At 38.1% G+C, this 26660-nt stretch overlaps 1 protein-coding gene across 1 annotated transcript in view; it reads right to left on the bottom strand.

The window, feature by feature from the left end:
* Positions 1–2222: 2222 nt before the first annotated feature.
* The window catches only part of NNT (nicotinamide nucleotide transhydrogenase), a 35275-nt gene continuing 10837 nt past the window's right edge, over positions 2223–26660 (bottom strand). Inside the window, exons 10-20 of the mRNA XM_054397271.1 lie at positions 26414–26524; positions 25546–25691; positions 24451–24646; positions 23613–23846; positions 21545–21705; positions 20688–20867; positions 16797–16956; positions 15425–15506; positions 4763–4881; positions 3688–3803; positions 2223–2431 (exon numbers count right to left, since the gene is read on the bottom strand). Of these exons, the coding sequence (XP_054253246.1) occupies positions 2282–2431; positions 3688–3803; positions 4763–4881; positions 15425–15506; positions 16797–16956; positions 20688–20867; positions 21545–21705; positions 23613–23846; positions 24451–24646; positions 25546–25691; positions 26414–26524 (1655 nt within the window). The 3' untranslated portion in view covers positions 2223–2281. The remainder of the gene's footprint in view (positions 2432–3687; positions 3804–4762; positions 4882–15424; positions 15507–16796; positions 16957–20687; positions 20868–21544; positions 21706–23612; positions 23847–24450; positions 24647–25545; positions 25692–26413; positions 26525–26660) is intronic.

Genomic DNA, 26660 nt, shown 5'->3' with positions numbered 1-26660 from the left:
GCCAAGTTAGTTCTTACACCTTTTTTTCCAAAAGTAAAAAATGCAATTCCTGATGTTCTTCATTTTCTAAAAAAGCTTATAGTGATGTTTCGAAGGTCAAGGTGACATCAGTCACACCTAGAATGAGTATTTTAAATACTCAAATTTAAGACAAAAGAAATACGTGTATTTATGATTCCTTTTCACTACATTCTTCAATCTCAACAACCTTTGCTGATCATTTTGATCTTTTGCCTCCCAGAAAGAATCTATGATTATTTATCTACTCAGGAAACACAACAAGAGAAGAGACAGTGATCAACAAAAGAAAAATAAGCAACTTTTTATTAAGCATTTCAATAATTACCTGGTGTTCCATGGTAAAGCACAGTTTTTGTGACAATACTGGTAGCTCTGATCCAATGTATGGGTTTTTTTCCAAATAGAGAGGAAAAAATATACATTGTTCCCCACCTCTGTTGTGTTGTTTTGTTTGTTTTTATTTATAAAGAGCAAAGTATTACATTAGGCTACTTATAAGAAGAGACATGTTGCATATCACATACCATAGATACTTCAAGTTTGACAAGACAAAAAGTAGTGCTTTAGGATGTTAAATCCCTTCAAATCCCCTTTTTTGCTTAGCTGGGAGGAAGAAAGAGAAAGAGTTATTTTCTTGTCTTTCCCCTTCTCTCATTTCCCATTTTTTAAAATCTAGAAGAAAAGTTAAAAGTAATGAAATGGAGAGGGCCATACATGCTACATTCAAATAGAGCTGCCTCGATGTTTTAAATTGAAATTTCACTACAAGTCTTTTACTGCAGTGTACAATATAGCAATGCTTACATGATCATTTTTATTTTAAATTATAGAAAAGATTTCCAGAAAGCCTGGCTTCTTTCATATATTGTGACATTTTTTTAATGCATTACCTGTTCAAAGTCTGTGTTTTAAGTGACCTTCACATAAAACCAGAGGTAGCTAAGTAAAAATACTATGTTTTGTATGAGGTTTCTATGCATGATGTAATTTTTTAAAATGATTGTTCTAACAATCAATATGTATCTATTTCAGCACTTACTTCATAATCATTTGTCATCCCCATAATGTATGAATGCTTTCTAACACAAGTACAGCTATTCCTATTTAGCTGTACATCCTCACGGAAACATGATAAATTCATTTTATTGGACAAATATTTGAGTTGCACTCAAGTACTCTTAATAAAACTAGAAAAGCAATCTAAGTTACAGTAATTATTTGATGAACTTATTATGCAAATTTAACAGTGTTTTTAATTACATCAGTGAGAAGTCAAATAATCAAAGTTTTAAGTTTGGTATGTTTCTGTGCTGTCCAAACAATAGCTTATTTATTTAGAAAACTTCTAATAAACTCCAGCATCTGAAGTGTGTTCAAAAGTGCCTTTTCCAGCAACTTAAAAAAAAGTAAGCATCACTAAATTTTGAAGTAGCAAATACAGTTAGAAGCTTAAGTGAACATAAACTGAAACACCATGTCCAAATTCTGTGAACATATCAGGTATAAAAAATGTTCTGCTTGTGCTGAACTGGACCACATTTTTCCTCAAACACTTAAAAAGGCAAGCAACTGGAAATGACAGAAAATTCAGCAGCTGCTTAGAACTGTTATGCAGTGCCAAGTTAATGTACATTTTCTTGTCAGGCTTGAAGATCACTTTGCAGGTCACTGAAATTCTGTATTTTGTTTTATGTACTGTAAATGGACACTACAATGTGGAACTTCATTTTAAAAAGTAACTTTCCTAAAATGTTACTAATTCACAGCATCCATACAAGCACAAAAGAAACAGGACATTATGCATATAAGCATCTATTTGCATCTGTTTGATTTTAACTTTTGATGAAATAAATAGCTGTTTTGTCCATACTAGCCAAAGAACAGCTTTGATAAGACAGAACACAGTTTTGAACAGTACTTTTCAGTGAATTTGTATGACAGTGCAGACAGGAGGAGGAGGAAGTAAATAACTACTTTAAAATCAACAGCATTTATTAGTCCTGCTTATAACAGCTCAATGTTAACCTTTAAAAGCATGTTTTCATTCTTTAATGCATTGAGTCGTGGGAATTTTAGTTTGAAAGGCTAATGTTCTCATCCTTTCATGGAAACATGACTGAACTACACCTTCTAGGAGTTAGTGCAGTCTCCTCTAAATTCTGGCTGGATTATGACATTAAGAGATTATTCTAATTCTTCTTTTCCATGACCTCTGTGACAAAACTATAGTCATAATCATGAGTGGAATATAAATCACCATTTAGATTTGATATGATTCCCTAACTTTGGCCTGCAGGACATCGCAAGTCTTCTTCGCATCTCCCAGCAACATGGCTGTATTAGGTTTGTAGAAGATGGGGTTGTCCACCGCTGCATAACCAACTCCCAAAGACCTCTTCATTACAATTACCTATACATAAAGAGTACATGCTTGAAACAGCAAAAATAAACTACCATCTCCCCTCAAACAACACCACCACAAACCCAGTCTCCACCAAAGGAGAGGAAGAGATATACCTGGCCAAATTATGGTGCTCTCTGCTACAAAAATGCATTTCAGAATGTAGTACGGCAGACAACTCAGTATCTGCAGCAGTTGCCTTTTACTGTTAAACACTTACTACACGTCAGAAGTGGTGACTGGACATAACACATGCATATGCTGTTAGTTTTATCCATGCAATAAAGGCAAAGCAACACGAGCACTGATGATTGTAACAGAAAAGGGGTTTGACGTTTGGTTGGTTTTTTAACTATTTTAAGAACCAAATATCCTGACAGCAACACAATTCGGATGAGTATTTATAACCAATATTTGGTGCAATGCTCCCTGGTACTTCTCCAGCCTATTATTATTACTGCATGCATGAGATTTAAATAAAAATAAAAATCCTGAAACAAATTTCATCCAGGTTTAGCTATTAAATGTCAAATTTGTTAACAATGGCATCTTCAGAAGGTAAACTAAGAAGCTTTACCAACTTCAAACATGTACAAGTTTATTTCTCTAATTTGCTATGCTCAAAACACTGATAAATGTATGTGCCTGTGAGTCCAAGTACTTGAATGGCTAACCCGCAACAGAACTGAGGGTATGATTTGGCTCAGAATAAGGGATTCAAGTTTCCACACCAAGGAAACCCAAATATATGTACTTTAGATTAGACAATGTTGCTTTCAAAGGGCAAAACTGGAAACTAAACAGTCATTTCCATCTGGACATTCAAAGCTCTCAAACACTCACTGTTCAGGGTTTTTATTTAAGATTTTTTTTTAAACTTTATTTTATTTTTACCTCAATATTAAAGTAGTTAGTCAAATTTCCTTTGAACTTGAAAAAGCAGATAGTTGTACAGTAACAAGTAAATGATGCAGATGTGAGCAGCACATCATTTACTCTAACCACATTTTGTAGAAGCAGTTTTGTTGGGCTTTTCTACTTCAGCCATCATTAGCCTGACTAAAGCACTTGCTGATGATTACAAAAAATCATGCATGAACAGTGCATCACACTTGCAAATTATTGACCAGTTTCCTTAGACAAATTGTGAAAAAGCTCTAATGCAAAACAGAGGAGTTGAAGAATTTTATTTGGTTATCCTATAAACCATGCTTTTAGAAGCATACTGCCCAATGCAGTTTCTAATGCAATTCTTTTAATCTCACCTGTTTGGACTTCCAGACCTCAAGAACTGGCATTCCAGCTATTATAGAGTTTGGATCTTCCTGAGCTGCTGAATTAACAGTATCATTTGCACCAATCACAAGGACCAAGTCAGTTTCTACAGCAAAACAAAGAAAGCACAACTGATGAAAAACTAATTGTACCTTCAACACCAAAGCTGGTATACATTTTGTGTTTAATCTGATCTTTAGAGGCAGAAGAAGCCCATATATGGAGATTTCATTCACAAATACTGTACAAACTTCAGGCAAGTTACATATGAGAGTCTGAACGTGCTACCAAGTGCTTCCAGCAAAATGCAAGTATCCACAACCTGCTTCCAAAGGGCTCATCAGACCACTCTGCCACACAAGAATTAAATCCTTTGGTATTTAAATGTGGTTTCACACACACACAGCATCATCACTTTGTGCATAGCTTTTCCTTTGAGTATGATTTAAAGAAACCATGATTCTTAAACCAAAATGTAGGAAAGCAAGAATTTATCTGTATAACGCTATCCTGGTCTGCAAGACATGGCATGGTCAAGTCATTCACAATACCTCACCTAAAGAAGCATGAGCAGTTTTCCTGTATGGAGCAGTAAGAGCGATAAAAAAGACACAGCATTTGTAATTTATTTCACAGCTACAAGCAATCTGAAAACAAACAAAAAAAAAAAAAACAACCAAACCCTCAAAACAAACAAGCCAAAACAAAACAGAACAAAAAAAACCCCAACTCCTGTTCTCTTGATTCTGGAGGAAGCCAGCTTCACAGCCTATTTAAACTCCCTTCAATATGCACTCTTTTCTGTGCTCCTCCATTTAGTATTTCCACTTCTTTTACTTGTCTGAACTCCCTAGTTTCTGCTTCTGAGTCAAGCTATTTCTAACATTGCTCTGCATTCACTTTCTTGAGAGAGCACTCAGATTGCAAGAGAATGAATGAATTGCAAGTGATATCACAATGGGCACTAAGAGAAACTAAATGGACTGAGTCCATCCTTGTACAATGTGAAAACATAATCAAATAAAAATTAACAAGATCAAATCCAATCTACGTTCACATGCTAACCTGGGAAGTCTTCATTGATCTCATCCATTTCCAGTACAATATCATAAGGAACACCAGCCTCTGCTAGGAGTACATTCAGCTGACCAGGCATACGGCCAGCCACAGGGTGAATACCAAATCTAACAGGAAAGAAAGTCCCCGTTAGCAAGTAGTGACCACTCTGTTTTACAAAGCAAAATTGCCACCTGTAACCCACAATGCTGTGAAGTTCATAAAGACAAGCATACACAAGAATCAGTAAGAAATGGTTAAATCTCAAAAAATTGTGGTTACTTTTCCACTGGTGTTGCAGGGAACTGAGTAAATGGGAAATGAAATTATTTGACTCCTCATGTGGACAGCATCTGCTCCTTTTCTACAAAGTTAAAAGAATTGACTGACACAACAGGTATGCAAAAGAAAATGGTCATTTCCCAGTAAAACTGAAGAAGCTTGGAGTACATTTTCAATATTTCCATCATAAGAACACTTATTCAGAAAGTCATTGTACTTGTGAAGTGGCTTTGGAGAGCCAGACAACTGCTAGTGATGACACTGAAGGAACTCATAGTCAGAGATGCCTGAGAACATATCACTACGAGATGGACTGACAAAGTAAATTTTCCACCCCACAGTAGCTTATACAAAGTCTTTTTCAACTTCACTTTAAAGAGGACTATTGCTATTACACATAACAAGCATTTGTGTCTATCTTCCAAAGCAGTACCATATTTAAAATCTTGTGACAGATACCTTTGGATTTTTATAAATAAGCTTTTTTGCTATAAAACCATTACATACACTAATATACTTTAGAGGTTCCTTGCATCATGGAGTACCATAATAGAACACTCTTCATGAAAATGCCAACAAATTGTACTGCCTTCCTGAAGCAAAACCACTCCTAGATCTAGAAATGCCATTGGCACTGACCATACTGACTCATGTATTTCAAGTCTGCATGGTTATCACAGCTTAACACTGCAACCCAACAGAAAAAAAAATATCCCAAGACTTCAAGACAATGCTTTGCTAAGTTAAGTTAATGTGCTACTGTCTTCTCAGGATGGACTTTAGGAGGGAAAAAAAAAAGGAAAAAGAAGAGGAAGAATGAGAAGGCAAAGAGCTAAGAAGGTATACCAGTTTAAACATACCAATACAAGAAATTCTTTCACAACAGCTCAAAAACAACTTAGACAAAATAATTGCTTATGAGTTACTAAAAATTCATACAGAAACAAAGGGTTGCAGTGGGCATGCAGGCAGATCTGCAAGAGTAGAAACCTGACAAAATTCAGTTTCATCTGAGCCAGCGTAACACCTCTGTTCTCACAAGGACATATTTTGGTTAGAACCAATTCTATTTTTTGTGGGCAGATTGTACTCTTCTGCTCATCCTCTGGCTCTGAATAAATTAGGCATATCAGTGTCTACTATCCTGTGCATTTTCTGTCTTTCCAGCTCTGGGACTATCACCAAATGTAATGCTGATTAAGGTACACCAGAAATGCTTCAGATGAATGTTGTATATGGCTGAAGTTAATTTTTCAATACAGAAGTCGACACGCACTAAGAGAAAACTGTAAGTTCTTGGAATTCTGAACAGAGATTTCTGAGCAGAAATCCAAGTGAGTCAAGAATGCAATAAAAGGACTTCAGAGTTCTTCAGAAAGGAGAGATAGACTGATGAACCAACTTGCCCCGACAGATGGGCTGTGGCGTATTTATATTTTCCACCTCCCTGTGAAGGAATTGGTAACACATAACTGATGGTCCACAAGTCAAAGTCCAATCAACACAGATCACTTGTGAATTTAACACTGTACAAATCCTTAAAATAGCAATTGAGCATTCCATCAGCAAGACAACAGTAAAACAATGCAAAGATGAGACAACTGGAACCTCACTAACAAAATTAAGGGCATGTCCACATAATATTAGACACACTACCATTTGAAGCTCTAGATGTAACAGTAGGATTTTTATCCAACTTTAAAATCCTGTGAAAGAAACAAAGAAGAGATCGTGTTCAGCTAGTAAACATTTGGTATCCTGTTGTACAGCATAATACCCAGAATCAGAAAAAGGAGATCAAATACACAGGACAAAGCATTAACAGCTTACATTTCACTCTACTCAGCAATACAAGCCATGTGTAGTACAGCAGCTAGTCCTTAAGTACACCAAACAACCACTTACAGAACAGTAGGAGGACTCTTATTCTGAACCACATTTGAGAAAAATCGATAGCTCCTCTGGCAGTGAAAATAGATTTTCCAGCAAAATTCTCATTTGTTTCTAACAAAATTATTTGAGTATCTTTGTGACCAAAGTTGTTTTGGCAATACACAAAATATAGTATTTTTTGACGTTTCTGTTGAATGCCATATACACACACCATCTTCTTTCAAAGGCTGGAAAGCCAAAATTTTAGATGCCAAGAGAATGAGTTTCACCTTTGACCTTGCCATTCCTGGCAAGAGGCAAAGAAAGTAGAAAAGGATAAGACTGTCTTTATTCAGGAACAGTTACATCATGAACAATCAGTAGTTAAAGACTTTTAACAAACTATGCTTGAAACCATACCCTGTATCCACAAAGTTTAAGAAAGCTACTCATACAAAAGCTTTTTGAATACTGAAGTGACTCCCTGAAGTCTGCCTCTAAAAGCCTGTTAACTAAGCATGACAGCAGCCTGCCAGTACCTCTTGAAACTGAATGTGCAAGCATAGCAAAAGATCATTACAAATATGTGGTGCCCAGTCATAGGACAAAGACCAACGGGTACAAGCTAGAATGCAGCCAGTTCTACCTCAACTTGAGGAGACACTTCTTTACAGTGAGGGTGACAGAGCACTGGAACAGGCTGCCCAGAGAGGCTGTGGAGTCTCCTTCTCTGGACGCTTTCAGAACCTGCCTGCATGTGTTTCTGTGTGGCCTGCCCTAGGTGATTCTTCTTTGACAGGGCAGCTGGACATGATGATCTCTGGAGGTCCCCTCCAATCCCTAACACTCTGTGATTCTGTGTGGTTCTATGTGCTTCTCTAAAGTTTCCATTATTTCACAGGTGAAATCCTCTTGTACAATAGAAAGTAGAATTCAGGTAAGAATGGAAGAAACACAGCTAAAATCCTTGATGGCTTACATGTCTAATCCAAGCTGTGTATATCTTGCTCCTGATTCATAACAGCAACAGTTCTTCAAAGCTATGTGTATTACAGCAGAAACATTTTGTCACATATGCCCTCCCAGATGTTCAAAATATGAACCTCATTCAAATTCAACATAGAAGTTACTTTAAAAGAGATGTATTTGATGATTAAAATTTTTTTAAAGCAAAAACTTGCCAAATTACTTTGATGTGTTTTTAATATCAATTACCCAAGAACTCCCTTAGGTTGGTTGGGTTTAAATCAAGCCGAAATCTCACACTAATTTTGACTTTCTGTTTACATGACGTGAACTTTTCAGCCTACATGTATTTTCTCCATAACAATGATTCACAATCATGCTGTGTCTGACTTGAAAAATTACTCTGGTAGTTCAACGAAATATAGAATTCACCATGAATTCTTTCCCTTGACCTCCAATTGCCAGATACAGTGAAGTAAGCACACATCTCCCTGCTACTGCAGGGGGTTCTCACCAATGTGTATGAATATCTGAGAGGTGAGTGTCAAGTGGAGGGGGCCAGACTCTTTTCAGTGGTGCACAGTAATAAGACAAGAAAACAACAGGTTCAAGCTTGAATATAGAAGATGTCACTTCAACATTAGGAGAAACTTCTTTACAGTGAGGGTGACGGAGCACTGGAACAGGCTGCCCAGGGAGGTTGCGGAGTCTCCTTCTCTGGAGACTTTCAAAATCCACTTGGATGTATGTCAATGGCTCTGTGTCCCAGAGGAGGCTAGTGACAAGCGGAGTCCCTCAGGGATCAGTCCTGGGATCAGTCTTGTTCAACATCTTTGTTGGTGCCATGGACAGTGGCATTAAGTGCACCCTCAGCAAGTTTGCTGATGACACCAAGCTGTGTGGTGCAGCAGACAGGCTGGAGGGAAGGGATGGCATCCAGAGGGACCTTGACAGACTGGAGAGCTGGCCACAAGCCAACCTCATGAGGTTCAACAAGACCAAGTGCAGGGTCCTGCATCTGGGTCGAGACAATCCCAAGCACAAATACAGGCTGGGCAGTGACTGGATGGAGAGCAGCCCTAAGGAGAGGGACTTGGGGGTGCTGGTGGACGAGAAGCTCAACATGAGCTGTCAGTGTGCACTTGCAGCCCAGAAAGCCAACCAGATCCTGGGCTGCATCAAGAGAAGTGTGGCCAGCAGGTCAAGGGAGGTGATTCTCCCCCTCTACTCAGCTCTGGTGAGACCCCACCTGGAGTACTGTGTCCAGTTCTGGAGCCCCTATTACAAGAGGGATATGGATGTGCTGGAACGTGTCCAGAGAAGGGCCATGAGGATGATCAGAGGGCTGGAGCACCTCTCCTGTGAGGAGAGACTGAAAGAGTTGGGGCTGTTCAGTCAGGAGAAGAGAAGGCTCCGAGGTGACCTTATTGTAGCCTTCCAGTATCTGAAGGGGGCCTACAAGAAAGCTGGGGAGGGACTTTTTAGGCTATCAGGTAGTGATAGGACTAGGGGGAATGGAACAAAGGTGGAAGTGGGGAGATTCAGGCTGGAAGTGAGGAAGAAGTTCTTCCCCAAGAGAGTGGTGAGAGCCTGGAATGGGTTGTCCAGGCAGGTGGTTGGGTCCCCATCCCTGGAGGTGTTAAGGCCAGGCTGGATGAGGCTCTGGCCAGCCTGATGTAGTGTGAGGTGTCCCTGCCCATGGCAGGGGGGTTGGAACTAGATGATCCTTGTGGTCCCTTCCAACCCTGATTGATTCTATGATTCTATGTATTCCTGTGTGGACTACCCTAAGTGATCCTGCTTTGGCAGAGGGGTTGGATCCGATGATCTCTTGAGGTCCCTTCCAACTTCTAATATACTGTGATACTGAGTCTTCAGATCTAAAAAACATGAGTACCAGTCAAGGATATCTAACCTGTTTCATCAGCCTCTTTCAAACACTTTTTAGATGGATAAAGACAATACAGCATATTTAAAAAATAGAGTTCCCATTTTCAACCTTTTTAATCAATACAGAGAGTGTAATATTTTCTTTTGAATTCAGACTAAAAATCTAAAATCTAGAACTCCTTACACTCATCATATCCATGATAGCACTTTCAGCACAGAAAGCATTTAAACTGTAGGAAAAGAGAAGTTACTAAAGTAGTATGAGGTTAAGTATAGTATTATGAAAAAGACAATTACTGCATGAAAAATTACTGAAAAATCTCAGAATGGAAATTGCTTTTTATACAGTTCATAAAGTCAGCATTATCTTTCTTAAAACTGGTAATACAACATCCTTGTAACTAATGCTGAGAGAGCTAGCACCTACCTAACCCAGTGCAGAACTGCTTCAAGATCACTTAATCCATGTAAAGATAGGATTCCTGTCATTATGCCAAAGCTGGACAGAGTGATGTAAGCAAGTAACATCTGGTTAGTGCCTAATTTAGCTTACTCGACACTTTAGACACTGTATATACAGGGAATAATCTGCCTCAGGGTTTTGCTTCACCTCCTCTTCCCCCTGCTCCACTCACTTTGTGTTTTGACACCTCTCCACCTCTGTTTTCAGTGTAAGCAGTAAGTGGTTAATCAAGGCAATAGAAGGAAAAAAATCCCAAAACACTTCAGCTCAGCTGAAATGGCTATCATTCGGATATTCCACAGCTTGAATCCTGCTACATGACAATAGTTGTAGTTTAGAATGACCTGTGAGTATCACAGTCTAATGTTCTCATCTCACATTATAGATGAATAGGTAGATTACCAACATCAAAGCGTATAGCTAGCGTAGCAAGCTCAGGCCTAGTTTCATGACTGAGGCAACAACATGATCCCAAAACCAGTACTTCAGCACAGACTAAGCTCAGTGGCTCTGCTTGCATCAGGACCATTACATTTAAACTGAATTAAACTAGCTATATCAAGGATACTTAATGCATGGTTGGTATTGGCTCCCTGTTACAAACCACTGTGTTTTGCCACAGTAGAGGCAATATCTAAATACATGGCATGGATCCCAGCTCAGTGCAATAACCCTCACAAGAACCTAACTGCAGGGAAGAAAGAAAAGCTTACCTCCAGAAATCATCACATGTAAAGTCACCTACACCTTACTCGTTAAGTCACCTGGAACTGAGCTGACCTATATGGAACCAATGGTATGCCTGGAATACATCCCCAAGAGCATACCGCTACAGCTGCGTTCTTACAGAAGCAGATCAAGTACAGCTGGGTTTGCTAATTTCTCTCTAGCTATATTTATATGGCACTCAAGCTAACCAATCTGTTGGACTCCATTAGTTCCTTCATCTGCAGCATGAATGATTCAGAGCCAACCCAATTAATCTGACTATAGGAAACAATCTGAGAATGCACATGTGTGCACACTTAAAGAGTCTTCCCAGTAAGCATGTTTCAGCTTCCTAGAAATGTGCATCAATGCACATTGTTCTTATGCTGCCATTCAGCAAAGATGGTAAATTTCCACTGATTTTGACTCATTGGGATAGTATCTTAACAGCTCATGCTTTAAACCTATTCTAGATTTTCTTGTAGAGCAACACAGCATGACTGTAAATTGATATATTCAAACAATTTAAGTTAATCAGTTTTACTTATTACTTTGTAGATAAATGTGTAAATGGTATCCACCCACATTTCATTACTCACAAGCAATTAAAACAATGGGAAAAATCCCAAAACCCTCAACAGATTTGGTTGGAGGTCAGCCACAGAAGCAAGAATAAAAATCCACAAATGCAGACTCAACACTAAATGCATGCTATCATGCAGGCCTGTTTTACCAGGCACTAAAAAGTAATTAGATTCTCCTGCATCAAGAAGAGAGAAATCCAAGTCCTTCAAGATACCCACTTCTAAAAAATTTAATTAAAAAAAAAAGATTAAACCAAAGCATTAATATATTAGCAACTCATTTGAAAGGCTGTTGAAGAGGTAACCTGCATTCTCCCAACTATGACAGTTACCAGCAAACCACCATATTTAATTATGATTTAGATTCAGAAAGTCTGTACAAAGCACAGTTTTAAAAGTTTTCACCCTGCGATATGTTTTTCTCATCAAGAATTTCTTACTCTCCAGGAAAATAAAACAATAGAAAACGTCTTAGGATAAGTCTCACTGTGGCAAAACCCAAGATAATTAACTTGATGCGGACAGGAACAGCATCACTTACCCATGCATATATGCAAATATAAACGGTTTAACATTGTACTATAATACTACAGAATAATTATGTATCTCTATACGTATATATAATTACTGTGTAACTTAGTTCTGTAGAAGAAATCAGAATTTCACAAGTAGGAGCCTACAAACAACAAAGTATATGGTTGACAAACTTTGGCAAGGTGACCTTTGGAGGTCTCTTCCAACCCAGACCATTCTATGATTCTATGACTGACTTGTAACTGAAGAAATGCAACACCAACTGTGTAACAGGCATTTCCTCTCCAAGGACAATGGGTTCTGGGGCCTACAAGATTTAGTCTATGAAAGTTTTGGTTATTTTACCCATCCACAGCAAAGGAAAGCTGAAATGAAAGCTCAGCAATATACAGCTTTCTATGTGATCCTACTAATGCTTTAAAGGTGTCATCTGCTGCAAGAGCATCTCACATAAGTGATCACGATAACTATGCAATTTAATAACTAAAACAGTTTGGAGTTTCCAAACTCTTCCCAGCCCTGAATTTAAACCCTAGTGACAGATTATGCATCATGTTACATAGTCTGCACTCTTCACTGAGAATGTTATGGCTCTAGGTAAAGTAAATGAAAACAATGGCTCTTCTGGATCAGTAGTGAGCCATGAAGCTCAAAAAGACCACATGACAGACACTTTCTCTTGGCATGGTAGGGGCATTAAAAGTTTATGGCGATCCTATATCCAAGCTGGCATTCCTCTGTAGCGGATGTCTGAGCGTGTCACTACCTCTGCCTGGGGAGTGTGCTATGGTCCTGAGGCACTCCAGGCCTAGTGAAGTCAGAAGGCTAGCAGCTGCACTCAGTGAATACCATGGGAGCACCACAAGCTGATGACAGGCCTGAATTACAACAAATTGTAAATACAGATTTACTTCATTAAAATACTAGGTAACCACTGCAGTAATCCCTTCCTGAAACTGACTTCTAACCCAGTTATTTAAAGGATTTGCTCGTACTTCTCCTTTGCAAAGTGACCATAGAAGGCAGGACTAGTAATTTTTTATTTCACCAAGGCTGATAAAAAATAAAGCTTGCTGCCACAGAATTGCTGAAGAAAAACCCCAAAGCACGTGATGCTGTCACCGCATTAGCCAAGTAAAGTTCTTTTGCTCCACAGCTAACAGGTCTTCACATTTTTTTTAATGGAATTTGGATGCACACAGAGCTTTGGAGACCATATATTCCAAATGCAACTGGCAAAGATCTTAAGCAACCCATCCTGGTTGACTGTGTTTTGAGCAAGTATGCTGAACGAACTATACAATCTTCAGATACCTCCTTAACTTCAATTACTGTGCAACTCTGTGAAGATTCATGTCACATCAATAGTTCACATCCTCAGACCTTCGTATGTTGACTGGCTACCTTCTGAACAATTCAGACCATAAAAACCTTCACAGCATGGTGCGAGAGAAGACATTGGTACCAAAGAAGTGTGCACATTCAAGTTTACACTGTTCAAAGACATACTTGTATGATTTAAAAAGGACCTTCTAATTGGGATGTCCTTGATAATTGAAACATCCTGGGCAAATATGCAAAAAGTGTTAGCAAATAATGTCATCAGCTTTGGCTCAAAAATAGCATCCTAAACTAAACTATCTTCATTATAATGTTAAAAACCACACCTCCTAGCTAGAAAACTCCTGCCTGAAATAAAACCTCGACTATATGAGCACATGTAGTGAATTTAAGAGATGTTGGACCTTCAATGTGAAGTAAGCAAGTGAATAACCAACGGATAATTAGAAGGTGTTGACATGAGGCATAGCTCACCCATTTCAGTGTACAAATATCTGCTATGAATCTCAGCTGCTCTGCAAGCTGCGTGGGAATGCCCCCTAGCACCCAGACTTACACGACTCTGAATTAAACAAGAAAATCTCTCCGTGTGTGTGATTTTTGGCTTACTGCACACCAGGCAACAAATCCATCTTTTTCAGACAACGATATCACAGCCCTAAGGCTTTGAAGCAGCAAGGGGGAATCAAGCTGTACATCCTGTGGAAGCTAAAGTCCATGCCAATATCACATGGATTGGCTTATGAGTGTTCTAAGGAATATAACCAAGGAATTGTGTGCAGCATATTAGTCTAAAACTGGGAACCATTGAGCATCTGCAAGATACCTCTCATCAAAATACATTACATGTTTTAAGCTATTTCATAATGTAGAATTGGTTAGTAGAATTGGTTAGTGGAAGATTGTGGATTTTTAATCTAAGAAAAGCATCTAACATTAGAGTGTGGTTAATTCTTTACAGCATTGTTTCAAACGTGCAAAGCAGAATTGGATCTTACTGTCCATATTATTTTTAAAATATACAAACATTGCTGTGTAGTAGTAGGCATTACTTCTATTCATGCAAGTCAGTTACCCCAGGAAAGAATCAAGTTCTTGCTGCAGAGACTAGTTACTTGATCTGCTCTCACTTCATACCAGACTGACACCACCAAACACTTCTCCATACTGCAGAAGGCTCTCATTGCCTGTCTGGGATCCTCAACTATTCCCACTGCATCCCTTTAACTGTCCCCAAAGTACAGGGAAATTAGGACTTAAAAATAAAATACTAAAGGTGTTTTAGTGTAATTTAAAAAAATCTCCTTCAACAAAGGTTTCTCCAGGAGACAATTCAAAGCACTTAAGTTATGCTTGTGTTTTCTTTATATTGGCAACCAGCGCAAAATAAAACCATTCTCTGTACACTGAACTCAGATGTTGAGATTACTCCTTACAGTATCACATTTCCACAAAGCAGTTGCTTTCACAGGGCTCTCCAACCTCCCACCTTTAGAAAAGGCTGCTAACTGTTCTCTTGAACACAACTCAAAAGTGCTACATTAAAGTTTTATTTTACAAAATCTTCACTGCTTATTTTGTACAAAGATACTACTATATACAAAGGCAAAGCATATCTAACTAAGAGTTAGTTCACCTTTCAAAAAAAGTAAGATTTTGGGGCTACAAGAAAGAAATATTAAATTTTGAAGCCATTCTTTTTAATCAAAATTCAGCATGACATTAAAAAAAAAAACAACACACAGAATAACAACCGAAAATCATTCTTAAACTGGTGCAGCTACTTCCAAAGTCCAAATTGAAGAAGAGCGTGAGTAAGGGATTTTTTACACTAAAGTAAGAAATTTCTACATATTCAGCTACAGGTTAATAAGGCTAGAGCGTTCCTCCACCTCATATTCCTCCAGTCACCATAATAACGACTGCTGAAAGTTAAACGGAAACAGACTTGGGGAGGATTTTAATGAAATGAAAGCAAAACAAAACAATAAGGAAAAAAATGTAATACTTTTAATCAATGAAAGTATTTACCTGACATTTTTCCCTTGATCTCTCAGTATCTTCACCAGATCAGCTATGGGATACTGAGCTTTTGCTGCACACAAACCATAACCTGAAAAAATTTTTCTGTTTCAATGCAGAGTAGTTACAAACAATGTGTGTACCCCCCACAAAAATAGAAGCTATAATAATTAAAAATATTTTTTTAAATTATATAAATATACATATGCACACATACATAGATCAGATACCCATACATTCCACATTCCTAGCCTTGACCACTGTATAATTTGTTTCTTCTTGTTGGTCTCCTGACCACTAGTTGTGTAGTAGTTTGACTTGTCAAACTACACAAGCAGTTCACTTCAGCTTCACAAAAAACTCATGTTCCTTTATCAGAAAAGGATGTTTCAGACAGGTACACTCAAAAGCTGATAAAGAGGCTACTCTCAGGTTACTTCACCATCATTACCCTAAAAAAAATATTAGATTAACACAATGCAAATCTAACAACTAAATATAGCTTTTAGCAGGAAATAATCTTTTCATTCTTTCTGTCTGAACTAGATCAGAGCAACAGTGCCCAGGAAGAAAATGGTCAGCATAAATTATTAATGGTGTTCTCAAGCTTTGACCATAAAAAAAAAGAGGCAAACTCCTTGAAGGTGTTTGCCAGCTTTGCTGGAAACTAAGGCAACTTCCCATATTGGAACCTAGCCTCACTGATGTTTTAATTTAGATTGAAGCAAAATGAAGGATGACTTTTTTTTTTTTTTTTTAAACATTCTTTTCATTTCAATGCTATTCCCTACCTGTCCTTTCCTAACAGGGAATGTGCTACTGAAGCCATAATAGTTTCAGATAATTCCAGTAGTTATTGTACATTAATTTCTAGATTATTTTCTGCCTTTTTTTTTAACAAAAAAATGCAGAATTGAGCAAGTAGATGCAAAGCATAAATAAAATCCTTGCTTTCAGTAAAAGACACACACTTTGCTACTTGTAACACTGGTACTGTGGCAGTGCTTCAAATCTAACACCACAGCAGCTGTACACAAAACTAACTGTCAACATAATTTACAAAAGACAGTCTTTGTCCTGAAAATTCTAAATAAATAGGACAAAGTTTGAAGAGGTATACACAAGGAAAAATGAAGTGGCATACACATGTCTACAGGGAGGAACAGTGACTGATCTGGGAATAAAATCAGACCCCACGGACACAGTCAAGTGTTGCTGCCACTATGTTGCAACTGAAAGGATACAAGTTCTTACCTTGTTTTGGGTTTGTTTGCTTGGGTTTTGGTGTCCTGTTTGCTGTCTTGTTTTTGTTTTTTTGTTTTTGTTTTTTTTTTAAATCTATCCTTTGAACATCTTGCTGTGTGAGTCAAGACTGTCTTACCTGGAGTAATAATAATATTACTGGCTTCCTTTATCATTTCAACTGCGTTGTCCACGTTGATTTCTGTGTGGGTTCCAGTGATTTCCATGGGCTTCCCACCAGCTGTAGATGTGGTGCCATAGCCCCCTAGTATCACATTTGCAAGAGAACGGTTCATAGCCTGAAAGACAACAGCTGAAGATGAAATCCAAAGATAAAGTAGAGGAGATGTGCACAAATAAAACTTCTGAAAATATTAAAACTCTCCTGGCAATAGTCTTTATCTGCTGATTTTGCCTGCTTACAATTCAAGACTTCTTGAAATAGGCTCCTTAAAAAGGAGGCCCAGATTAACACAACAATAGCCCACCATCAACTTCTAACTCATTTAATTTACATATTTAATATCAGTATTTCCCCAAGACAAAGAACAAAACACAAATAGCAAATACTGGTCTTTCTTTGTACTTAAAAGGGAGGGATATAAAAGAACACAAACTCAGTGATTTATTTATTTACATGTACATATATACACACACACAATTTTTGCAAGGTATTATTGTAAGTGCTTGGGCAACTTAATATGTAAGCACAGAACTGCTATACTGGCAGCATGGAAACCATGTAGCTTTTACAGGCAGAAGCAAAGGTCCTACTGTACCAAGACAGAAAAGAACACAATGAAGCTAAGCACCCACACAAAATTAACAAAATGCTAACTCAGACCAAATGCTAATGAACTGAAGAAGGTCCATTAACTTGCTGGCTGAGTACCAAATGAGAACTTTAAACTAGGAACTTTTAAGAGGGCAACACATCCTGAAATTTTTATTCTATTAGATATATAGCCAGGAAAAGCCACTGGCTAAATGCTTTCAGTGGCATGTCTCCTTTCAAGTGTGGTCCTGATGTAATATCTGGCAATATCTGGAAATAGGCAAAACTTGTAACTGAAGCAAACAAAGCCAGAAAAGAAGAAAAGGACAGCATACATTGGTTCTTTAATTAAACATGTGTGTCATACACCCAGCTGTGCTAGCACAGAAACCACTTCAAAATTTAGGAATGGATCTGGAGAGACACACACAGGAGAGGAAACACTTATAAAGAAGTGTCCATTTTCCACTCATATCTCATATCATGAAACACCACATTTTTTTTGCTATAGCCTGAGAAGATATGCCATTCTGTGAAATTCATCATCTAGCAAATAAGCAGAACAAAGACATTAAAAGAACTTTTCTTTATCCTGATAAATCATCACTGTTTGAGATAACTGTAAGAAAGGTGCACGACTGCAGTGAAATCAGCATCTTACTATCTGCCTTTCCACGCATCACAATATCAATCTGCCAAACAGAAGAACAGACTACTACAGCAGTGAAATGTCAGATAAGACAGTCTAGACAGAAGAATGTCCTCTTCAGATGTTATGCACACTGAGTTTACAAGAAGCAATACTTTCTACACATACCTAAACCAAAAGACAACAGTAAGACCAGGTCAACGGAAAGAAATTTGAGAATCCACAACAAAGCAAGCATGAGATTGAAGCAGCCATGCCTGGCTCTGCACCAAAGAGCCAAGGAAAGTGGAGGGAAGTCTGGCCAAAAAAAAAAAAAAAAAAAAATTAACTAATGCAGCTAACAACTACTCAGCACAGAGACAGTGTGGAAACTCTCACATTCTTTACTACCACAGACCACAAACACACATGCATGAAGTATAAGGCTTCACCATTCACAGATAATCCAACCACCTGCAAAAAGCCCTCTATGCAGTGCACACAGGTGATACTGGCCAGGAGCTTATAGCCCAGTGAAAACCAGACCTTTAAGCCCTTAGAACTCCAAATCCTTGCACTGCATCCACGGAAACTGCACAGCTAGTTCAGATGGTGGGCCACCATACAATTTATAAGACTAACACCACTTGTCCCTGCTCCTGCTCTGTTTCATCACCTCAGTTGGTGGCTCCTCTTCAACCTGACACATATCACCCATTCCTAAGCACACTGATTCTAAAAACAAGAGCAAGATATGGCAATACCATGATGATAATAAAATCAAGAATTCTGCATATAACATGTGTGTTTTAAAAGAAGTCACAATTCACAGGAGTGAACAGCTGAGACCTTTTTTTTGTTTTGGCCTTAATTCATCCTACTAATAAGCACTGAAGAGGGATGGGTGGAAACTCAATCAATCATATTTGCAGTGGGTAGCTGCAAATATCTCAAAACTCTTGTGAGTCCTGAGAGGACCTAGCTAGCAATAAATCAAAAAGAAAGTAAATGAAAAGTTAAGGTATAGAGTGACTATGTCTACCAGCAAATATGTTCCAAATAGATCATATTTTCACCAAGACTGACAATAACTTGATCTTTAAAGGACACACTTTTCATACCTCTGCTGCACATAAGCATCATGTTCCTACTATATAGACTAAACCACTGACTACAAAAAATATATGCATGTATTTATATATATGTTTGTGTGTGTATATGTGTACTTATATAAAAAATGTAAGAGCCACACAACCTGATTTCCTATTCATAAGGAGATAAAAAAAATCTTCAAGAAAGAACAAGATTCTTTAAAATTCATACCTGGAATTGTTCATTTGAAGTCAAAAAATACTTTTTTTGAGATTTTCTGAAATTGTTCCCCAAAAGAGATAAAAATGTATGATACTGAATATTCCTAACACAGTAACAACACTGTTTATCAACAGACTCGAAGTAAAAGAAGACAGCCAGGGTTCACTATAAGAAAATACCAGAACAGGAGAAGAACAATACTGACCATGTAAGAACACAAAAGCAGAAGTGAGACAATTTCAGAGAACCAGGAGACTGGTAGACACTGCACTGTGAACAATTTTAAATCATTATCTCTCCATCTTTGAAAACAAAAAGGCAAGCGATGGAGGAAAAACAAGAGACATCTGTACAAATGTCCCAGAGAAAAGGAGACCATTACTAACGATGCAGTATGATTCTCACAGAGCTGAAGCTCAAGCTTGCTCTGACACAGACATTAGTATCAGCAAATAATGCAAGTCTGCTGCCACCCGGTGGTTCTTCGAAGTAGCTGCTCTGAAGAAAGTGCACTTTCCTAAGCCCCATGAAGTTTCATATATTCTCTAATCAAACTAAACGTTTTGCTTAAAGGAGCTCCCTACTTGAAATATCTCCTGTTGATAAATGTTATATTAAGGTTAAATTTAAAACATTGGAGAATGACACAACTGAAAACAGCTGAGCACAAGTAATCACAACTATTTGAGCCCAGAACACAACTTTTTACGTCCAAGTTAATAAAAAGGCCTTCCTCAACTTTAAAGCAAAGCATCTCTCAAAACCCTAGAGATTACTGACATCTCGACATTTAGTCTTGAGAAGAGAAGACTGAGAGGGTCTTCTCTTATATCTGAGGGGTGTGTATGAATGTCTGAGGGGTGGTGGGTGTCAAGTGGAGGGGGCCAGGCTCTTTTCAGTGATGCATAGTGATAAGACAAGGAACAATGGGTTCAAACTAGAACATAGAAGATTTCACCTCAATATGAGGAGAAACTTCTTTACAGTGAGGGTGACAGAGCACTGGAACAGGCTCCCCAGAGAGGTTGTGGAGTCTCCTTTTCCAGAGACTTTCAAAACCCACCTGGGTGCATTCCTGTGCAGACTACCCTAAGTGATCCTGCTCTGGCAGGGGGGTTGGACCTGATGATCTCTTGAGGTCCCTTCCAACCTCTGATATACTGTGATGTAGTCCAACAGTTTCAATTAGAAATTTTCTAGTCTGTAAAGACCTAGCAGTTTGGTCTTCCGATTGCTCATCTTCCTAGCAAACACACTGAATGAGGGTATTCATCAGTTGGAAAGCAAGCATGACATTTCCGCCGACTTCTTACCACACACATGATGTAAGACAGGATGGCTCCAGAGGAGCCAATGAGCGCACCAACAATGGTCAGCAAGTTGTTGTTCAGTAGGAAGCCCTCAGCACACAAAGCCCATCCAGAGTAACTGTTCAGGACAGTAATAACTACAGGCATGTCAGCACCTCCAATAGCTGCTGTTAAAGTGACACCCTGGGAAAAGAAATAAAATACTTCAGTATCAGACATGACTAAGGAGAAGAGGTAGAGAACACAGTCTGCCTGCAGCACTGAAAAATAAATACCAAGTTATTTAATAACCTATTCACGTATTTTCAATGTAGGAGACATGGGATTCTGCCTTTTGAGAGGGGATAGGAAGGCACTCCACTGACTTATTCTGTGCTTAGTCACCCTTTTTTGTTTGCAAAAATATTCTACCAGGTCCATGGAACTATTCCTGCCACAAGAGGATTCATACCAAGCAGTCTAAAGTATAAATTTTGCAACAGCTGGTGTAAGTGAATGTGAAAGTTGCACAAGGGAATAATCTTACTAAGTTATCATAACCTGCTGATGTGGTGCTCCTTTAAGTATTTTTAAGGACAAACATTCCAAAAAGTCCTGTAGAGTATCTGTCTGTCATATAAAAGGCCCCATCAAGTCATAGCTGCAAAAAGTAATTATGCACAAAGAAACCTGTTCTCTGAAACAGTTATGGTTTACAGCTAGATTTAAGGAAGTCCTATTTGCTACAGAAAGTTAATACACAGGCCCTATGACAACTGGACTCAGAATTGTAAAATACAATCCTTAAGAGAAAACTTGTAAAGCTAAAGAACAAACTGCTTGTTTAAATTTGTTTCACCTCCTACAATTCCCCAACTTACCATTATGGCTGAGAGAGCTGACACAGAACCTAAACAAGTAATTCCTGTTGTGTAACTAGGATCAATCATGTACGGAACCATTCCACCAACGCTAGCTGCCAGCAATCCTGCATTCAATGCATGTCGACCAGGCAAGAGCAGTGGTGCAGAATTCAGAATACCTGCAATCAAATGCATATTCAGAGACTAACACACACATGAGGGAGGGTTTCTCTCATGCCTTCAGAGGAGACTGAATACCTCAGCAAAAGAAAAACTAAAGAAAAAAAAGGAGGGGCAGAAGATAAAACAAGTCAGTTGAAACTGTGACCTTGTGCTGACTCAGTACTGCAACACATTCAACCTTACTCTAAGTTCTCAAATAGTCCTATCTAAACTTTTGGTTTATGTCCTAATCTTGCTGAAATGCTTCAGAACAATCACACAAAATACTTCTGCTCTTGAAAAGCCTTCAAAAAAAGTTTTTTAAAAAGTACTTTCATTCCGGGCCCAAACCTTCACATGTTCAGTATGATGCTCAGCAACAGAAAAATCCTAGCTGAAGCTTCTTAGTACAAGTATTGTCACAGTCTCTCAAAACCCATGTGCTCAGAAATACATGACTACAGAGATAATCTGAAATACAAAACATTCCTGATTTCAGATGCTTTGATTTAATCAGTGTGCTCCAGTCACAAATACTTCTCATAGCTTCCCACAGATTCCCACATTGGAAGAGACTTGGGGAGAAAAGAGAGTTCAGTATTTGTGTGATTCAGTTTAAAAGACAATTACGTATTTACTTTCACTCTAGGCTCTTTTCTTATTGTGCAAACAAAACAGTAAAGAGCAAAAATAACGCAAGTTTATCTGTTACTTTTGGTGTAAGTAATTCCATAATGAGTGTCTCATTTAAATTTAGCTGAATTCAAGGGAAAGAATGGTACCAAGACTACGGATCAAAGTGTGGGACCTACTACCTGTAGTTTAATAGTGTATATATAAGCTCATTATTTCATATCATGCTGATATGAAAATGCAAGTGGAAAATAACCAACCAAACAAAAAACCCACCACATCAGGAAAAGTGGGTGTAAACAGGCAGTGAAGTTCACCAGGGACATGTGCACAAATCACTGAGTGGGTAGCAGGAGTATGATGGAGAAGAAGAAAAAAAAAACCTGAGGAGAAATAAGTAACTACTTAGCAGAAATACATCAGAAATACATACTACTGACAAATCCTTCAAAAGATTATTAGAGAAGCTTTCCATCCATGTCATGCCTCCTCTTTCAACATTTGGTCTCAAACACTGAAGAAAGCAAACAGATGTTTCCCAGAGGAGCTACTGCAAAGCTAATAACAGAATTGGTAATACAAAGCTCTTAGCCGGAACTTCTTAGTAGAGGTATTACCTCGGTCTCTCAAAAGCTGTGTACTTACAAAACGAAAAATAAATGCAATAAACCCTCAAGCGCATAACAATCAGGAATGAGTATTTCATTAAGAAGGCATATTTAATAAAATAGTAAGAGATATGGAGCATGGAGTTTGCACAGTAGATAGACTGTGAACTGAATGGTTTAAAGTGAGGCAGTCTCAACTGAATACTGTAAAACCACCCACTGAAATGAAGCCTGCAGTCCCAAGAACAGAATCCCATACTAGCAGTGCTTACTGAATCCAGCAACACCAGGGTCTCAATTAAAATGTCTGCTTACAAACACAAAGTTGATCATTAAAAGTTCAATAAAATCAATTAGAGAAACAGTATCAGGTAGTGTCTTAGCAACACTAAAGCAACACTTATTTCTCGACAAGATTAATTGAGGGAAGCTTACATGACTTGTGAATTAATAGCAATAGTTTGTCGAAGCACTGAAGGCAAACCTTTAAAAATTAAAGCTGCACACAAATTAAACAGAATTAAAAAGAGAAAACTACATATGCAAGGATTAAAAACATAACTGTCACCTGATATAAAATACAAGATTTCTTTCCAACCACACAGAAGTCTAAAGGCAGAGTTAAACACTGGAGGAGGAAAAAAACTTGAAACAATTCTTTAGTTCTGAATGGACAGTCTCACCTTGCAGTTTTCCATAAGCAACAAGAGAGCCGCTGAAAGTCACTCCACCAATGTACGTGCCAAGGTATGCCACAATCTTGGTGAGGTTTGCAGCTGGATCAGTAGCAAAGTGCGGATATTCTATCATGTATTCTGCTACACAGGTGAGAACAGCAGCCAAACCAACCAAACTATGGAAAGCAGCCACCAGCTGAGGCAGATCAGTAATCTGGATGCGTTTAGCAATCGTCAAACCTATTGAGAGACAAAGACAGAAAGGAAGTCTTACTAAACACAACCAATTTGTGCAGCTAGAAATTAGTGTATCACGGCTCAGTGCGCAATGGATATATGAACACACGTGCCTGTTTCAGTGGAAAAATTTGTTCCACACTACAAATTGCTATGGTACTTAATTGGAAGATGCGTATGTGTATTTTGTGCCATGAGGGTATCATGGCAATTAGAGAGAAGACTAAAGCACATCATGTTCTTAAAAGCGTCACTAAATATTGAGAATTTCAGTATTTTCTGTGATGAAAGCACTGTGTGAAAAAGGGAATTTGGCAGCACTGAGTCAAGAAATGAACAGAAGTTAGGAAGTTAGTCAAGTTCACTCGCCTCTCTGCATACCCAGTCTTCCTAACAGAGATTATGTGCTCCCAGTTTTCCATCACTCTCCCTGATCTTTAACACATACTGATGCCTTAATAAAAGTCCTGGGACTTAGGACACGTTTGCAAAATAACATGCATGAGCCATAAATGTAAGTTAGACAACTCACCTGTGAGCTATACAGTATTGTGTATATACACCTTGCATAAATGTGTGTATAGAACATACAGTTAGTTTCACATACCTATGGTACCTCCAAGTGCCATGGCACCCGACATCTGTGCCAACAATTCAGGTGATGGTTTAAGGCCTCCAAGAGTTGCTGCTAAACCTCCTGCAACACCAATCATACCCAAAGCATTTCCAAGACGAGCTGTTCCTTGGGTGGACAGACCAGCCAGGGCACCAACACAGCATAAGCCTGAGCCCAGATACATCACCTTTAAAATAAGAAAAACATCATTATGCATACTCATAATCATTACAAAATTTTTTTCTGATTATTACACAAAAGGGTTGATTTCTCCTAAATGTGTGTAAGTCATTTCTCAAGGAAAGTCAAAACTCTTGAAACTGCTGTACAGGATGTGATTTTGGCCAATTAAAACATGACATCTATTAAAACTTTCTTTCCCCCTGTAAGACCTGGGTTTATCTGCACTGTGAATACTAAGCCTGAGTCAGGCTAATTTTCCTCATCAGTTGAGGTGCCTGTTTGTTATAGAAATACTCTCAGAATTTGCTTATGGCATATCTGAACTTCTGTTTTCAAAAAGGTGTAAACTAACTTAACTTGTTTATGCACTAAAAAAATCAAATATATTCCAAGACCCTAGGACACAGGTATGTTTGGATTAATTTTTTTCTAAACAAAGGGCAATATACATTAATTTTTCTTACTGTTAAAACAAATACAAACAAAAGTTTACCATACAGGTGCAATCCCTGTACATTCCTCTGTGCTGAAATATTACCCAATCCAGATGTCATACCTAGTTTAACCATCAGACCAAGTCAAACTTTCAGAAATATTTAAACCAAAGACTGATTTCTGTAGTTACTTTAATATTTAAGCTGTAATTTAGAAAAACTGTCCAATGAATAACAAAGTATATATAGCTTTATCATAAAAAAACACTGCACAGTGTTTAAAATTTGCAGAATCAGCAACTGGATTATGATTGAATATTTAACTTGAGCTTGGCCACACAGAAATACATATCTGATTATGACTATGCTAGTAGTAATAGTAATTTGCTCTTTACACCTCGGAGTAAGCAGTGAATAAGTATACCATGCTGTGAACAGTGAGCTAAGAGCCACAAAGTTATTTTCTCACCTGTTCAATATTATAGCCACTGCTGAGAGCAGCTGCATAGCCTCCCACAAATACACCACCAGGAAGCAGGTACAAGTAATTGTGCTCAGGAGGATCTGTGGGGCGTTTGAACATATCCAGCATTCTCTGTGTAACTAGAAACCCACCTGGCCAAAGTAAAGGAATAATTTTACCAAAATCAAATCTGAAATTAAGCTGTAAGAGAAATATTTGGTTAAACCATATTACCACAGAATTAGCAATTGACACCAATAAATCCTCTCAAAAGTAAGTAAACTGGAAAACCATCAGCAAACAAAGATGTAATTAGGGTGAGATCCTGTCATTTTTTTAAGTTTTGGAGGAAGTTCATAAAAGGAGGAATGGAAAGCCTGGAAGACTTGTTGTGGCTTTATAGTCTATGCTGGCAAAAAGAGACAGCGTAAGTTCATGGCTGTGTTCTCTTCCCTACCCCCTCTAGTAGAAGGCAGTATCTGTAAGTCACGTTGCTGATTTTCATATCTTTTTTATTCATGAAGCTGAGATTTCTGAGCTCAAGCAAGCAGAAATTTCTTCTAAGCCACTAGTACATTTTTCCAGTAGGAAAAAGGAATACAAGGCAAATGCAGTACCACCTGGGGATATATAGAAAAAGTAAAAGGCACATTTAAATGTTTCCCTAAAGAAATGTTACATAACAGGGTGTGCAGATACAGTAACTACTACGAAAACTGGAGAGAGGGAGTGGTGGGGGTTTATTGGTAGATGCTCTCAGACCCTATTCCCAGAACAGCACTTCTGGAATCTGTATAATGAAAGAACTAGAAGAAATAAAAGATTTACACAAGTGCTTTAAAGTTACCCTCAGAAGACAACCTAACATTCATACCTGCAATATTGACTGAAGAGATAAAGGCCGAAAGCACTGCTAGGCTTTGAGAAGTGTTTTCAGGGAGATAGTTTCCTCCCATCAATACCAGCCCACCAACTGCAGTTAATCCTGTTTAAAAGACAAAAGTGTTACTGAACCTCAAACAACTCCATACCCATATTAAGTTTCCTTTCAGCTGTTGAACAGGTAACAGTAAATTCAAATTTTGACCCATACACAACATTACCACTTAAACAAAGATTAC

This window comes from Indicator indicator, chromosome Z, assembly GCF_027791375.1.
Source record: "Indicator indicator isolate 239-I01 chromosome Z, UM_Iind_1.1, whole genome shotgun sequence".
Classification (NCBI taxonomy): Eukaryota; Metazoa; Chordata; class Aves; order Piciformes; family Indicatoridae; genus Indicator; species Indicator indicator.
This window is presented reverse-complemented; position numbering and strand designations above follow the sequence as displayed.